Source organism: Rutidosis leptorrhynchoides, chromosome 2, assembly GCF_046630445.1.
Source record: "Rutidosis leptorrhynchoides isolate AG116_Rl617_1_P2 chromosome 2, CSIRO_AGI_Rlap_v1, whole genome shotgun sequence".
NCBI classification, from domain to species: Eukaryota; Viridiplantae; Streptophyta; class Magnoliopsida; order Asterales; family Asteraceae; genus Rutidosis; species Rutidosis leptorrhynchoides.
In genome coordinates this window covers 630,261,921-630,279,599 of record NC_092334.1, presented here as the reverse complement: position 1 = coordinate 630,279,599, position 17,679 = coordinate 630,261,921, and the positions used below count along the sequence as shown (strand labels likewise).

The 17,679-nt window shown below is 36.7% G+C and overlaps 2 protein-coding genes across 3 annotated transcripts; one reads left to right on the top strand and one right to left on the bottom strand.

Moving 5' to 3' along the window:
• The first annotated feature begins 1,100 nt into the window (after positions 1-1,100).
• On the top strand, positions 1,101-3,616 carry LOC139893633 (uncharacterized). 2 transcript variants are annotated; one of them, XM_071876808.1, is made up of 6 exons: positions 1,101-1,527; positions 1,651-1,916; positions 2,097-2,277; positions 2,479-2,601; positions 2,704-2,841; positions 2,991-3,616. In XM_071876808.1, the coding sequence occupies exons 1-6, from the start codon at positions 1,120-1,122 to the stop codon at positions 3,423-3,425; spliced, it is 1,551 nt and encodes a 516-aa protein (XP_071732909.1). In that variant the 5' UTR covers positions 1,101-1,119; the 3' UTR covers positions 3,426-3,616. The 2 variants fall into 2 exon arrangements, with proteins under 2 accessions (XP_071732909.1, XP_071732908.1); XM_071876807.1 differs by having other exon boundaries at positions 1,101-1,530.
• An 852-nt stretch (positions 3,617-4,468) lies between these two features.
• On the bottom strand, positions 4,469-7,785 carry LOC139890080 (protein FAR1-RELATED SEQUENCE 5-like). Its single transcript, XM_071872982.1, has 6 exons — positions 7,722-7,785; positions 6,394-7,201; positions 6,043-6,301; positions 5,239-5,925; positions 5,048-5,104; positions 4,469-4,951 (listed from the first exon to the last, which is right to left on the bottom strand). The coding sequence occupies exons 1-6, from the start codon at positions 7,783-7,785 to the stop codon at positions 4,469-4,471; spliced, it is 2,358 nt and encodes a 785-aa protein (XP_071729083.1).
• Between the last annotated feature and the right edge of the window lie 9,894 nt (positions 7,786-17,679).

Genomic DNA, 17,679 nt, shown 5'->3' with positions numbered 1-17,679 from the left:
TCAAAATTGGTTGAATCAGTTTCCACCACCCCCGTTTGTCACCCGTTCATCTTCACTGTGTTCTAAGATCCTGACCTCAACGGAAGTTGATAGTATCTTTCAGATGAACTTTATCATGTTGTTTGCAAGCACTATGGTGTCATGTGAAAGAAATGGGAAAGTGAGTTCGTATGTGTTGATGAGGTTGTCTGACGATGTTGATATTTCAAGTATCAACTGGTCCATGTTTCTTCTTTCTTCATTGAAATATAGCAAAAATGGATGGAACAGAAATGATCCCAACTGTTTCTACACCGGTGCTGCTACTTTTCTCACCGTGAGTTATCTTTTCATTATCTATATATCATATATGATTTTCAACAATCTTTTTTACGAATTGGTTTGATAACTATGATTTTTTTTTCGTGTTTGTTTCTTTGCTGCTCTATCTCGACCGTACAAAGTTTGATTCTTTTCCTGTTGTTCGTGGGCGTCCAGTTTTCAAGAACTGGAAAGGAGCCATTGCGGTTCGTGCAAAGAAAGAGGCTGAGCTCGGATCATTTGGGCTGTTGGAACTTGCAGATGAATATGACGAAGAAGCAGAAAATGGGGAGGGTTTTCTCAAACTTGAAGATGAGGATAAGGCTGATCTGCGTGCGATTGAGGTAGGTTTTTTTTTTTTTTTTTTTTATTATAATTCAAACACCTGTTTTTACTAATTAAATCATGCTGTATTAGTATGATTTTTTGTATTCAATCACCTGTGATTGAATTTTTGAATACAATCACATGTGATTTTATGATAAAATCACATGTGATTGATTTTTTGTATACAATCACCTGTTTTCACTAATTAAATAATACTTGGTCTGATTATACATTCAGTAAATAATATTATATTATGCGATAACTTTGATCTTTTTTTATAACTATTCTAAGCTTTTTGCACATTATATGCAGGGTTATTGTGAAGTTATCGAGGAGAAGTTTAAATTGGTCAATGAGTTGAAGCATTTTTTATCACGGACAATACGTGAAAGTTTGTCCAAGTACCCAGATGAGAAGATATTGATATCTTATGAAAAGAAGTTGAACGAAGTCTTTAAAATAGATGTGTGTGATGTGAAGACTGACGATGAGATGGAGGATGAGTCAGAGGGAAAAGACGATGATGATGTCAACAATGATGAGTCAGAGGGAAAAGACGATGATGATGAGAAGAAGGCCGAGTCAGAGGGAACTGACGATGATGATGACGATGATGATGACCACGATGATGATGAGAAGAATGCTGATTCGGAGAAAAAAGATGATGAATGTGTTGATGTAAACAAGGTTGAGTCTGAGAAAAAGATTGATGATGGGCAATCCAAGGCTGATGATGATGTGAATGATGAGCAAGAAGTTAATCTTGATTCCGATGATCCAATTGTTCCAGTTGTGACAGAAGTTGTAGGTCCAAAGGTTGCTGAGAAAGATGTTGACAAAGATCAAAATGAAGAAGAGTACACATCTTTGACACAATGGTTTAACAACAACGTTAATGAGGTCGTTGATATTTGTGAAATTATATCTTTACTTAATGCACCAACAAGCCTTACATGGTTACCTGTTCATAATACTCCAACAATGATGAATTTAACACCGCCTACTTTTCATCTCTTATCTCAGGAGGATAAATATGAGAACAAGGAGTATGATGAAGCTGTGAAATTGTTAGACAAGGGCAAGTTGGCAAGCAGCCCTGAAGTTGGAAAAACGTTACCGAAACAAACGGCTGTCCAGTCAAAGAAATTTTGTAAAAAAGCTATAAAGAAAGATCGGACAATCGTTCTTAGATCTGCTTATATCAACAAGCTGACTGTTGTGTCTGACATTCTGACAAACTCTGAGCTTATTTTGGCTATGGAATTATTTTCGATGAAGCTTAGCCCTTCGTGAGTTTTCTAAAATTTTTCCTTTTAATACATACAAATCCTTCTGCTTTATAAGCCAATCACATGTGATTATATTATGAAATCACATGTGATTTTATTATGAAATCACATGTGATTATATTCTGAAATCACATGTATTAAACTAAACCCCCCCCCCCCCTCCTTTTTTTTGTTTGTTAGTGAGACTGTTTTTGAATCAAGAAAAGGCAGCATGATACACCGTCTTAGTTTGGAATCACTTTGCCCCGATGTTTATGTTGAGGCTAGTGTAATTGATTTATGGAGCTTTATACTGAACGAAGAGCAAAAGTACAGAGGACAATCTAGCCCGTCTAGGTTTTTTTTCCCTTCTTCAATCATTGTAAGTTTTATCGTTTAAAAATTTTTATGTACTATATTAGCTTGCTGTTTCTATCTGTGTGTTATGGTTCTTAATACTTAGTCACATGTGATTGTTATATATAATCACATATGATTGTTATATATATAATCACATGTGATTATTATAGATATAATTACATATTATTGTTATATATGATCACATGTGTTATTTTATTTACAGTATTCTTACTTGTATGACAACAAGAACATGAAAAAGGAAGATAAGCTTATGATAATCAAAGAAAGTGCTAATGCTTGGTTTCGATTTTTTCCAAAGCTTGCGTCACTCCGAAAAGTTGATCTTGTATGTTATTTCTAGCTTACATTTGTAGGTCTATTTGCCTTTATATCATAATCAATTATTTGTGTTCTAATAATTTCTTTCTTTTTTTATTTTTTACAACAGGTATTTTTCCCAATCTGCAGACATGGGCATTTCTTTGTCTTGGTGATTGACATGAAAGTTCCCAAGCTCTACATACTTGACAACTCTTCGGTAGTTAAAAACTATGCTGCAAGATACGCCAAAGTTTTCAATCTTTTGGTTAGTGTTTATTATAATATCATTACTTGTACGTTTTCCACTTCAATATCAGTTTTTTTTGCTTCCCCTGTTTACACTTAATGTTTTTAAACATCTGCTCAATCATTAATTTAATAACTGTTCATTTTTTATGATTTTGTTTTTTCCAGCTATATGCTTTTGCTGAACATATGAAATTTCATAAGCATCCTTTTGCAAATCAAATTGAAAAATTGGAACGAATTAGGATTTCGCTGCCATGGAAAACAATAGATAATGTTGTGGATTGTGGCGTGTTTGCTATGTTCCACATGGACATGTTTAAAGCAAGATCAGAGAATGAGTGGTCTGATGTATTGGTGCCTGAGTCGGCTGAACAAAAGAATCGGCTACGGAAGCTGAGGATTCGCTATGCATCGAAGATTTTGTCGCATGATCTAAACATACATGCTGAGCAGATGTTAAGAAATGCAAGAAATTTTGCCGCATTCCATGAAAAGAAAGATTATAGGAAGGTTATCATTTCTGCAAAACAATCAAGAGGTGTCCGAGTTGAAAAAGCTAAAAATCAAGAGGTGCATGACCAGCAATCTAATGAAGAGTGAAGTTTTTTGAAGATGTATTTTATTGTTCTGCTTTGATAGTTCAGTGTATGGTTAGATGTAGATGGTTGGAAAGATGTGTTTTGGTTAATGACATGTTAGTGGTTAGATGTTGATGGCTCTTTTGGTCAAGATGTTTTTTGGTTAATGACATGCTACTTGATATTTTAATGCATGGTTTAGATGTTCATATATTTATTGTCTCTAATGCTTGGATGGTTATGATTCTTGGTGGTTGATGGTTGATTAAAAATACTATACAGCTACAAGTTATTCCTCATGCAATCACATGTGATTTTTGCATTTGCAATCACAAGTGATAATACATAACAATCACATGTGATATTACATATATAATCACTTGTCTTATTCAATCAAATCTGATGGTAATATAAAATCACATGTGATTGAACTACTTAATCACATGTGATTTTAGTATATAATCACAACCGTTAACATACTTTATGTGATATAAAATCACATGTGATTGAACTACTTAATCACATGTGATTTTAGTATATAATCACAACTGTTAACATACATTATGTGATATAAAATCACATGTGATTGAACTACTTAATCTCATGTCATTGTCTTATTCAATCAAATCTGATTGTAATATAAAATCACATGTGATTGAACTAATTAATCACATATGATTTTAGTACATAATCACAACCGTTAACTACATTCTTTTACAAATTGATTTTGCAAAGACCTCTCACCACCATTAGGACCCATCACATGGTTTTTGGGTTTAGGGACTAATTGATTTTACAAATGATTCTTAATGTCATTGGCTTTATTCAATCACATGTGATTGAACTACTTAATCACATGTGATTACAGTATATAATCACAACTGTTGATATACATTCTGTAAAATCAAAACCATAAATAAAAAATGTTCCAAACACATTAACAATTTTTAACAGTTGTTCTTGAAATAAAGTAACAAAATATAAAAAAATGAAAGTCAAACATTTAATAGGAAAACCAAAATTAACAATTGTACGAATATAAAAAATAAAAAATAAAAAATAAAATCAACGTTTGTCTTTGTCACAACCCCTGCAATTGTGTTCATGTGATCCACAATTACTGCAAGTAATCTTTCTTTTTTTGCTTTCCAAAATTCCTTTCTCTTTTCCACTCATGAGACGCTTATCTTTTCCACAACCTTTGTATCTCCCAACCGGTGGGTTTTGTATGTCTAATGAATTAGGTTTTGAAACACCAACCATTTCTTGTATGACATCATCTTTTTTCTTAAACTGTTTTGGCACTTGAGCCTCAACTTCTTTCTTCACCATTTTAACTTTTTCAAGAAGCACTTGTAGCATCGTTTCATCCTGCCCAATTAGTTCAACACAATCATCAATAACTGATGTGATTTCATTAATAGAATTTTGAACAGCAATGTTTTCGTTGCCATATCTGTTTCTCCTTGATCTTAACTCTGGTGGTATTATATCCCTTCTCCAACGCCTCATTATGTATTTTTCAGGGATTTCATCTATATTATCGTTCTTCAATACCCAAAAACAATGTCTACAAAGAAGACCAAATCTTAGATAGTGTCTACATGTACATATTATTGATCCATCTTGGCGGTTATGAAGTACCTTCATAATGAAAAAAGTATGAAACTGATGTATAAGCCAATCACAAGTGATAAGTACCTATTTAAATATGACAACTGACGTATAAGTCAATCACAAGTGATAAGTACCTATTTAAACTATTTTAACAAGTGAGATTCAAACTATTGCACAAATGTTATTCCATACATGAAAAAATATGTAAATTAGTTTACCTTGTATTTGAAGAACTCTTTTTCTTCATTCGAGCCTTCCCTTTTATCCTCCATACTTGAGCCTTCATCTTTTTTCCCTTCATTCGAACCTTCATTTTTCTTCCCTTCATTCGAGCATTCCTTTCTCTTTTCCAATTTCTCTTTAACAACAAATATTTCCGTGTATTCCTCTTTGTCCATTTTATCCAACGAACATTTATACAAAGCTGCAACAATCTCTTGTTGAATAATCAGAAAAATTGTATTCGTGTATACCTTCGATGCATGTTTTTCAATTCTTAGCAACGTTAATAATTTTGGGTTTTTCTTGATTGTCTGTACATCCAAAGATTCTTGTTTTGACCTCTGTTTTAACATGGCAGATTCAAAGCCGTCCATAAAAGTCAACAGATTTGATGCAGATCTTGTAAAGTGTGAAAAAAAAGCATTTTCACTCTCTGATCTTGAAGTAGTTCGCATCAAACCAAACATTTCAGTCTCGATGAAATATGCTGGTATCCAACTTGATCTAACATCAAACATATATTTGAACCAACTGTCATTCTTCAATGAAAAATCGTCCATCAACTTTTCCCATTTTTCTTCAAAAACAGTTGGTTCTATGTACATATTCCACACAATTTTATCAAATCTCTTCTTGAAGTCTTTTTCTTGTTTGTCTTCAATATTAGGATTTGCTTCTTGAATCTGTAATCACATTTGATTGGTTAATAATTCATATTAAGAAAATTATGTATATGTATCATTAACCATTTCAATCGCATGTGATTAGTTACATGTAGTCTTCAATAACAAAACTCATACCTTTGATGGCACCTTCCTCATAATGTGCCACATGCATAGTCTATGCTTTGCCGTCTTAAAGACCTCTTTTATGGCTATCGCCATTGATTTATCCTGATCTGTCACAATCATGTTTGGCTCTTTCCCGAATGTCTTCATGAAGCAATTAAGTAGCCATTTGTAACTCTCGGCTGTTTCATCCTTGATCATTGCCGCAGCAACAGTGACACACCTACGGTGGTTATCTATTCCAGTAAATGGTACAAACTTGAGGTTGTACCTGTTAATAAAAAGACAATGTTAGAAACTCAGATAAGCCAAACAACCTGTCAATCACATGTGATTAGAAGCTGTAAAAACCAGGTATCATACCTGTTAGTTCTATATGTTGCATCAAATGAGATAACATCACTAAACTCCTTGTAGTTGCACTTTGCAACTTCATCCGCCCAGAAAATGGAATGTAATTGACTTTTTTCAAGCTTGTACTCAAATGAAAAACCAGGAACATATTTTTTCCTTTCTTCCATTTTGTTAACGAGCATTTGAGAATCAGTTGCATTGATAAACACATTCAAATCTCGTTTCCAGTTTCTGAAGTCAATTACAGTTCCATGAACATTTTTTTCAGACCCTTTCATATTGCTGTAAACTTCGTATGCCTTTGTTGGACCAATATTTGATACCGTCGAATGGTATACAAACAACTTCTCTGCATACCTCATTTGTCTTTCCTTTTTACTTAAATGTCTGTATTCTATCGGTAGCAACTCATGATTATGTTGTTCTTCAAAGTCAGCAAGAACGAAAGTATCTGTTCCATACACCCGGTCGAATCTAACTTTAGCCCTACATCCTGTGCATTCCATGTTGCTTTTCCGAATTGGCTTTTTAGTTTCTTGTAATGTGTCAAAGTAGACTTCCTTTGGTGTGCCAGCCTTGTTGCATAAGTAATACTTTTGTTTCACTAATCCAGATTTTGCAGTTTTTTGTCCAGCCTTTCTTATGTCAAAACATGCATGATATGCATATAACCTATACATCTCTTCACATTGATCAAGTGTTCCATAATTATGACCAATGACCGGTAAGAAAAGTTTGTCAACAATTGGTGCATAATACAATGATCCACCCGGTGTTTCGTTTTTACGTGTTGCAGTTGCTTTTGGTGAATTATAATCTGTGGAAAACAAATTACAATGTTAATTGAATGTTTAACTGAAATAAGAGACAATATACATATCACATAATATATTATCATATAACGCAATCACATGTGATTCAATAAGTAAAAATTTACAACAATTCTATTTTCAACTTCATCTTCATTGTATTCATCAGTAATCACTTTAAATCCCAGTAATGTATTATCATAAAACAATCACATGTGATTTTTACAAGAAATTACATGTGATTTTACACCAGATATTACTTAAAGTCACAAAAACACTAATTCATTAAAAGCTAATCACATGTGATTGAATGAGTAAAAATTTACAACAATTCGATTTTTATCTTCATCTTCATTGTATTCATCAGGAACCACTTTTAAATCCCAGTAATGTATTATCATAAAACAATCACATGTGATTTTACAATATATTACATGTGATTTTACACAAGACATTACTTAAAGTCACAAAAACACTAATTCATTAAAAGCTAATCACATGTGATTGAAGACGAAACGATATACATACCATCATCATTCTGGATTTCGTTGATGTCTTCATCACTGATATCGTATTCCCTCTCTGGTTCCATTGCTTAAATTGAAGGTGTATATGAATTGATTGATCAATGAATTCGTATGTTAAGCAATTCGGAGTGAACGAGTGATTATCAATCTAAGTTAACGACGTTAGGTAATCGTATAATCAAGCAATCCGACTGAATTAATCAGAGTTAATGACGGAATCGAACTGTTTGTTCGCCGGATAATCGTCAATCGCCATCACCAGGATCGTTTAGGGTTTTTGAAGGTTTTCGTTCGAGAGTGATTTGTTTCGTAGTAGGATTTCTATTTTTTGTAAAATGACCATAATACCCTCGCTGTATTAATTGGTGCTTTAATCTGGATCATTGATTAAAAGTGATCCAAAGGCTGAGAACCGCCCCTTGGATTTCAACCTTTTTAATGGTTTCTTTGGAATACAACTCTTCTCTAGCATCCATTGTTAATAGATGAAGCTTTTGAAAGTAATTATTTAAATCGTATATTTTGAGGGTTTTTTATTGTTAAGAAATTTGTAAATCTATTACAACTTTAATTTAATGTAACTTTCACTTCTGGGTTTCATCTTTTCAACGGGGATGAAGAATACACCTTTAATTTAATGTAACTTTCACTTCGATCTGGGTTTCATCTTTTCAATGGGGATGAAGAATAGTCCTTGAAAAAAGTCCACAAATATACAATCATTCAACTGTTGTTAAGTAGACGAGTCTTGGTTACTAGGACTTTTAGTTGGTCTATACCACAAGTATTTATGGTTATAAGGATGCATCATTTATCTGGTGAGGAAGAAAAGATGAATATTTAAACATGGAAATATTCAAATGAAACCAACTTTTATGTTGAGATTCAAGGGATCAATCAGAGTGCGATACGTGGCGCGATAATCACATGTGATTGGAAAAAAAAATTGAAAAAAAAATTAAAAAAAAAATTTCAAAAAAAATACTTTTTAAAATTTAATTTTTTCCCGAAACTTTTTTTTTCGAATTTTTTTTTTTCAATCACATGTGATTGAATTTGACATGCAGTAAATCACATGTGATTCTGCATGCCAATCACATGTGATTGTAAAAACTCAATCACGTGTGATTCTGCATGTCAAATCTAATCACACGTGATTGAATTTTTTTTTAGTAAAATGACCAATTTATGTAAATTTGTGCTAAAACTTTTAAACACCAAGTTTTTGATCAAAACTTGATTAAATCATCGAATTAAAGTCTGAAATTTTGAAGATATGATCACGAAACCCTAACAAACTTGATCAAATCACCGAATTAAAGTCTGTTTCATGTTGAAATTTTTTTTTTAAAAAATTTCAATCACATGTGATTGAATTTGAAATGCAGAATCACATGTGATTGTGTTTTACAATCACATGTGATTGGGTTTGACAATTGTAACATCCCACCTTTTTCCGTTTACTTTTCCGTTATACTAATATAAAGTCCGTTATATGTTTATAACATCTCCCGTTGATACGCGTTTTAAATTATCTCGTTTAGGTAATTCCCGCACCCGAGCGAAAGTTGAGGGACCAAACTTGACAAGGGATCAAACCCTTGACTAGGTCAAAGGGTCAACCCCCTTTCACCCATTCATTACCATCTCCCTCTCTCTCTCTCTTTCTCTCTAGCAAGAACACACCCAATTTCCTTTCTCATTCATTCATCATCTAAATCCGGATTAGGGAGCTAGCAACCAAATAAATTACATATTCGTGATCCTCTCTTCACCCTCTTCATTTTGGTACCAACTTCATCTCATTTGGGTAACTTTCTAAAATCACTAGATTTTGTGTTCTTGATGTTTTTAACTTATAAAAGTGTTAATTAGTGTCTATGGCTCAAGTCTAACATGAATATATGATTTATATGCTCGATCTCGTTGTTTTAGTGTAACTAGCATGAACTTGAATTTTGGTGTGTTGTTCTTGAATTTTGGATGATCATATGTTGTTAGATGTTAAAAGTTGATGTTTTAATTGTGTTACTAGCATCACTAGCTTCAATTTGATGTGTAGGTTGCCTTAGAAAACTTCATGAACTTGATTATTGATTTTGGTGAATTTGGGTTAGGGTTTGATGAACTTGAAATGGACTTTTGATGCATTGAATACCATGGATTATTATTGGTAAGTGTCTAGTTGGATTGTATGCTTGATTACCTTCGAAACGGCATATCATTCATGTAAATTGGTTGCCCGAATCATTGAATTGCATTTATGAACTTGTATGCGGTTAATGTTAAGCATTAGATGCGGTTTTGGTTGTTGTTAGTGATGAATTGCTTGATGAAATGTGTTTAGTTGTTTTCCTTGTCAAAATACCTTTCCAACGATATATAGTATGCATTTTGGATGTTTTCGGTTCATAAAATATGTTAATTTGAGTTTTGGTTCGTGACTTGGACCATTTTTCTGCAAACTGCATGTTTCCCAGGTATTGCGCGCCGCGCATATACCCGCGCGCCGCGCAGAATTTGAAATCCAAATGTTTGCCTTCGTGGTTAAGTTCTGACCAGGATTTTCACTTGGGTGCGCGCCGCGCAACCCATTGCGCGCCGCGCATATGCCCAGCTCATTGTTGTTTTTATTTTTCCTTTCACAAAATGTTTCCCGCTTAACCGTAACTCCGATTAACATGAAACTTGGCCATTCTGCTCATAAATGATTTCTCATCATGGGAAAATTGTCGGATACCCGACCCGACCCCGTTGACCTTGACTTTGACCAAGTTTGACTTTTAGTCAAACTTAACCAAACGATTATACAATCGTTCTAACATACTTAACTACTTGTATCGTGCATGAAACTTGACAAATTGATTCACATGCTATATAAATCGAGTCGTAACGAGCCATAGGACTAATTGAACATCTTTGACCAATCATGACTATCGTTATTGATACAACCTATTTGTTTAGGTCAAGACTAGCATTGTTCTTTGCACACGTTTACTTGTTGAAGTACTTTACTACTCGTGCACTCAAGGTGAGATCATAGTCCCACTTTTACTCTTTTTGAACTTACATTTGGGATGAGAAAACATAAACATTTCTTTACTAAGTGAACACAAGTACAGGAAAAACAAACATTCTACATACGAGTTTAGAACAAAATCCTCAATTCGATTATCATTAGTTACACTTGCCGGGTGTAAGCGAGAACTTATGTTGTATGGATCCATATGGGTTTGACAAACCCTCATTCAAACGGTTCGCTACCGTTTACGAATGAAATATATTTTCGAGAAACAGTGTATGTTCTAGCACTAAGTGATGGGGTTCAATGGAAGGAAATGTTAAGCATTGATAATTGGGTGCTCGTGAAACAAACTTTTGGAATGTATTACTATTATTTCATTGATGCAAATCTTGTGGTTCACTTGTACTTACTTACTTAAACCTATGATTTCACCAACGTTTTTGTTGACAGATTTCTATGTTTTTTCTCAGGTCCTTGAACGATACATGATACATGCTTCCGCTCATTATTTTGATACTTGCATTGGATGTCGAGTATACATGCATACATGGAGCGTCTTTTGGATAATTTTAAATTGTGTCGCATAAGTTTCATTTGTACTTAAAACTTGGTATCGTAACTTGTGGTGGAACTATTCTCGTAAACTTTGAACAATCTTTACATTTGAAATGAATGCGACATATCTTTTGGTCAACGTTGTTTTAAAGACTTATGACCACGTAACGGGACCTAAGTAGACGGCGCCGTCAATGACGATTTGGTCGGGTCGCTACAGATGGTATCAGAGCGTTGGTTGTAGGGATTTAGAGTTCATTAGTGTCAACCCCGAGTCATAGGGTACATTGGTGAGTCTAGACTACAACCGGCATATAGACTTGAAGTAGGAATTACTTGACTACTTGTGCATTTATACTCGAACGCTTCTACTCATATCTACTCTTAGTTCATCTTAATCTCACGTTGTTTAATTTGATTGACACGCCACCTTGACTATATGAAATGATGTCGAATGCACATATGAATCAGGGTAATATAATTTCCGGGATTATATTACGGTGACTCATATGAACGTTCCGACATTATGACATAAAGAATTTAAGGCGAGTCGAGGAAAAACTTCTCTTTATCTTTATTCTATATCACGGTTAGTATTATTGAGAATACTAATCAATGATATTCTTGTGTCTTGAAGGAACAATGGCTCCTCGTCGTGTACGCCGCAATGAAACTCCCGAACAAGCTCTCGAACGGATGATAGCCACCGCCGTAGATGCGGCCATGGCCGGTCACTCATCCAACAACAATAATAATAACAACCACAACAACAACAACAACAACCAAGGAGCCGGCAACTCTAACGAAGGGTGCTCCTACAAAGCTTTCATGGGGTGCAAACCCCACACTTATGATGGAACCGGGGGACCGGTTGTGCTTACTCGTTGGTTTGAACAAACCGAGGCCGTCTTTAGCATAAGCGGTTGCCGGGATCAAGACAAGGTCAAATACTCCACTCACACCTTCTCCGGAATTGCTCTAACATGGTGGAACACCTATGTTCAATCGGTGGGTACCGATGAAGCTCATGCCCTCTCTTGGGCCGATCTAAAGGAAAAGATGATTGTTGAATATTTTCCGCGCGAAGAAACCCGAAAGCTTGAGGAAGAACTAAGAGCTTTGAAAGCGGTCGGAAACGATCTTAAAGCTTATAATCAACGCTTCGCCGAACTATCCTTGATGTGTCCTAATCTTGTTAACCCCGAATCTCAAAGGATTGAGCTCTACATGCTCGGTCTTCCAAAAAGCATCAAACAAGGGGTGATGTCATCCAAACCCACTACTCATCAAGCCGCTATGAACATGGCTCGCCAACTAATTGAAACGGTTGACGAAATCGTAGTTCCGGCACCTAAGGCCGAGGATAAATCGGGCGGCAACAAAAGAAAGTGGGAACCCTCCCAATCAAGCAACAACAACTTTGCTAAGAAGCCTTACACCTCCGACGGCAAGAAAGGTTATGCCGGGAACCTACCTCTTTGCAACAAATGCAACAAACATCACTTTGGCGAATGTAGTAAGTTAATTTGCCACCGGTGCCAAGGAGTTGGTCATAAGGCCAACGATTGTAAAAGTGCCACTCCCGTCGCTCGAAAGTGGCCCAATGCACCAAAGACGGGCACTTGTTACGAATGTGGCCAAACGGGTCATTTTAGAAATGCATGCCCAAAGAAGAAAGATAACCCCAATACGCGCGGCCGAGCTTTCAACATAAACACCGAGGAAGCCCGGGATGACACTGAACTAGTCACGGGTACGTTTCTTCTCAACAATTCTTATGTCTCTTGCTTATTCGATTCGGGTGCCGATAAATGTTTTGTGTCCAAGACTTTAGCTCCTACCCTTTGCACTCCACCACACCCTTTAGATACTACTTATTCCATCGAAGTGGCTGACGGAAAACTCTTAAGTGCCGACACATATTACCGGGGGTGTACTTTGAACATTTTGGGTAAGGAATTTGAAATTGACTTGATACCCATGGAACTAGGAAGCTTTGATGTAATAATCGGTATGAATTGGTTAGTCAAAACGAAATCTCACATTCTTTGTGATCTTAACGCAATCCGAATTCCTATCGAGAATGGTGAACCTTTGATCGTCTATGGCGATAAGAGTTGCACCGGACTCAACCTCGTTTCGTGTATTAAAGTTAGAAAACTACTCCGTAAGGGTTGTTTTGCGATCCTTGCTCACGTTAAGAAAGTCGAGTCCGATGAGAAGCACATCGATGATGTGCCAATTGTTAGTGACTATTCCGATGTATTTCCCGACGAATTGCCGGGTCTTCCGCCTCATCGACCGGTTGAATTCCAAATCGATCTTATTCCGGGAGCCGCACCCGTAGCGCGTGCACCATATAGACTCGCTCCATCTGAAATGCAAGAATTGCAAAGTCAAATCCAAGAACTACTTGATCGTGGTTTTATCCAACCTAGCCATTCACCTTGGGGCGCTCCGATTTTGTTTGTTAAAAAGAAAGACGGATCCCTACGAATGTGCATTGATTATCGTGAACTAAATAAATTGACGGTTAAGAACCGATATCCTCTTCCTCGCATCGATGACCTCTTTGATCAACTACAAGGGTCTTGTGTATATTCGAAAATCGATCTCCGCTCGGGTTATCATCAATTGAGGGTTAAGGGGGAAGATATCTCCAAAACCGCTTTCCGAACTCGTTATGGTAGTTATGAATTCCTTGTCATGCCATTTGGTCTCACTAACGCACCGGCGGTGTTCATGGATCTTATGAACCGCGTGTGCAAACCGTATCTCGATAAATTCGTTATTGTGTTCATCGATGACATATTGATCTATTCTAAAAATGAAGAAGAGCACGAACAGCATCTCCGACTTGTGCTTGAACTTTTAAGACAAGAACAACTCTATGCCAAATTCTCCAAGTGTGAATTTTGGTTAAAGGAAGTTCAATTTCTTGGTCATGTTGTAAGTGACCAAGGTATTAAAGTCGATCCAACGAAAATCGAAGCCATTAGCAAATGGGAGACTCCTACTACTCCTACTCACATTCGTCAATTTTTGGGTCTCGCCGGGTACTATCGTAGATTCATCGAAAATTTCTCTTTGGTTGCACGTCCTCTGACCGCATTGACTCACAAGGGAAAGAAATTCATTTGGGCGACCGAACATGAATCCGCATTCCAAATCTTGAAAACGAAGCTAACCACCGCTCCTATCTTGTCACTTCCCGAAGGCAATGATGACTTTGTTGTATATTGCGATGCCTCAAAACATGGTTTTGGGTGTGTATTGATGCAACGAACGAAAGTCATTGCTTATGCTTCTCGACAACTCAAAATTCATGAACGAAACTATACGACACATGATCTCGAACTCGGAGCCGTTGTCTTTGCACTTAAAATGTGGAGACACTATCTTTATGGAACCAAGAGTACTATCTTCACCGATCACAAAAGCCTTCAACACATTTTCGATCAAAAGCAACTAAACATGAGACAACGAAGGTGGATTGAAACCTTAAACGATTACGATTGCGAGCTTCGTTACCATCCCGGGAAGGCAAATGTAGTAGCCGATGCCTTAAGTCGAAAAGAAAGAGTGGTGCCTCTTCGTGTCCGAGCCTTAAACATCACCATCCACACAAACCTTAATAGCCAAATTCGGGTAGCCCAAGATGAGGCTCTCAAGGATGAAAACATCTCTCTCGAACACTTGAACGTCCTCACCTCTCGATTCGAAGTTAAAGAAACCGGACTCCGATATTTCGCCGGAAGAATTTGGGTGCCTAGTTATGGGGATCTACGAAGCCTTATTTTAGATGAAGCCCATAAGTCACGATACTCGATTCACCCCGGTGCCAATAAGATGTACCACGACCTTAAACAACTATATTGGTGGCCGAACATCAAAAGGGACGTAGCTACTTATGTTTCCAAGTGTTTGACATGTTTCAAAGTCAAAGCCGAACACCAAAGACCGTCCGGACTACTTCGACAACCCGAGATCCCGCAATGGAAGTGGGAAAGGATAACGATGGATTTTATCACCAAACTACCAAAAACGACGGGCGGTTATGATACCATTTGGGTTATTGTTGACCGTCTCACCAAATCCGCACACTTCCTGGCCATGAAAGAAACGGACAAAATGGAGAAACTTGCACAACTTTACATTAAGGAGATCGTAGCCCGACACGGTGTACCTTTATCGATTATCTCCGACCGAGATGGCCGTTTCGTTTCTAGATTTTGGCGTACATTGCAAGAAGCGTTGGGAACGCGTTTAGACATGAGCACCGCATATCATCCTCAAACCGATGGACAAAGCGAACGTACAATTCAAACCTTAGAGGACATGTTACGAGCTTGCGTAGTTGATTTCGGAAAAGCTTGGGACAAGCACTTACCTCTCGCCGAGTTCTCTTACAACAATAGTTATCACGCGAGTATTAAAGCCGCACCTTTTGAAGCGCTATATGGCCGCAAATGTCGTTCACCTCTTTGTTGGGCCGAGGTAGGCGACGTGCAAATTACCGGACCCGAACTCATTCACGAAACCACCGAGAAAATCGTTCAAATCCGAGATAGGCTTAGGACGGCCCGAAGTCGTCAAAAGAGCTATACCGACAAACGACGCAACGATCTTGAATTTCAAGTCGGTGACCGAGTAATGTTAAAAGTCGCACCTTGGAAGGGTGTAATCCGTTTTGGGAAACGCGGGAAGCTAAATCCGCGGTATATTGGTCCTTTCGAAATCTTGGAGCGTATTGGAACCGTTGCTTATCGTTTAGATCTTCCGCCTCAATTGAACTCCGTTCATCCTACCTTCCATGTATCTAACTTGAAAAAGTGTCTTGCCGAACCCGATATCGTCATCCCTCTCGAAGAACTTACTATTGATGACAAACTTCATTTTGTGGAGGAACCGGTTGAAATTGTGGACACCTCCGTCAAGACATTGAAACAAAGCCGAATCCCGATTGTCAAGGTTCGTTGGAATGCCAAAAGAGGACCCGAGTTTACTTGGGAAAGACAAGATCAAATGCAAAGGAAGTATCCTCATCTATTTGTGAATTCAGAAACGCAAGATCTCGAGGAAGAAACAACGACTACTACGCCTACTTAAATTTCGGGACGAAATTTCTTTTAAGGAGTAGGTAATGTAACATCCCACCTTTTTCCGTTTACTTTTCCGTTATACTAATATAAAGTCCGTTATATGTTTATAACATCTCCCGTTGATACGCGTTTTAAATTATCTCGTTTAGGTAATTCCCGCACCCGAGCGAAAGTTGAGGGACCAAACTTGACAAGGGATCAAACCCTTGACTAGGTCAAAGGGTCAACCCCCTTTCACCCATTCATTACCATCTCCCTCTCTCTCTCTCTTTCTCTCTAGCAAGAACACACCCAATTTCCTTTCTCATTCATTCATCATCTAAATCCGGATTAGGGAGCTAGCAACCAAATAAATTACATATTCGTGATCCTCTCTTCACCCTCTTCATTTTGGTACCAACTTCATCTCATTTGGGTAACTTTCTAAAATCACTAGATTTTGTGTTCTTGATGTGTCATAACCCGTCCTTAACCATAAGAACGTGTTAGATAACGTATGATTTCATTGCGAGGTATTGACCTCTATATGCGACATTTTTAAAAAGGAAAACTGCATATATTATACATTACAAACCAAACCATTATTTTTGTTACAAGCTTTAGACAATAAAAAGATAATTATCGTTTAACGATAATCTTCGACTTACAAACTTTACAAATGATAATAACAACACGATTTCTAGCATATTTTACAACACACGTCCTCGGATATGCAGTTTTATTTTTGACACAAATATGAGTACGCATGATCCTGCTTAGATTCAACATAATGCAGCGGAAGCTTTAATTATCACCTGAGAATAAACATGTTTAAAAACGTCAACATAAAGTTGGTGAGATATAGGTTTAGTGCGCAGCAATATATATATATAGACCACAAGATTTCGTATATAAACATTTCAATAAAAATATTCTAAGTGGTTGAGCACTTGGTAGCCATACTTAACATTTTCACGTCGCATATTCCCTTTAATATGAAATCTTACTACACCGTACCAAGTGTAGTCACAAAACGAAGTACTGTGCAACCGTTGAATACTGGTCGTCCAGTCCGGTTGGGGTTGTCAGGCCCGATAGATCTATCAACAGGATTCGCGTTTACAATACCGCTGTAAATATTAGTTACCAAGCTACAGGGAAGTATGCCAGTGGTACAACTCAACGTAGAATATATTTTTCAGTTACTTGTGTCCATATTGTAAAACATAAAATACATGTATTCTCATCCCGAAATATTTAGAGTTTAAAAGTGGGACTATATACTCACTCTTGTCTTG

Bases quoted from the DNA above. Each gene is read 5' to 3' on its own strand.
- LOC139893633 (XM_071876807.1), top strand. From the start codon at position 1,120: ATGGAGGATGAGTCAGAGGGAAAAGACGATGATGATGTCAACAATGAT. The intron at 1,531-1,650 runs GTTGATATTTGT...CTCTTATCTCAG, and splicing joins ACAACAACGTTAATGAGGTC to GAGGATAAATATGAGAACAA. The intron at 2,842-2,990 runs GTTAGTGTTTAT...TGTTTTTTCCAG, and splicing joins CCAAAGTTTTCAATCTTTTG to CTATATGCTTTTGCTGAACA.
- LOC139890080 (XM_071872982.1), bottom strand. From the start codon at position 7,785: ATGGAACCAGAGAGGGAATACGATATCAGTGATGAAGACATCAACGAA. The intron at 7,202-7,721 runs GTATGTATATCG...TGTTTTCCACAG, and splicing joins CGAAATCCAGAATGATGATG to ATTATAATTCACCAAAAGCA. The intron at 6,302-6,393 runs GTATGATACCTG...TTTTATTAACAG, and splicing joins GCAACATATAGAACTAACAG to GTACAACCTCAAGTTTGTAC.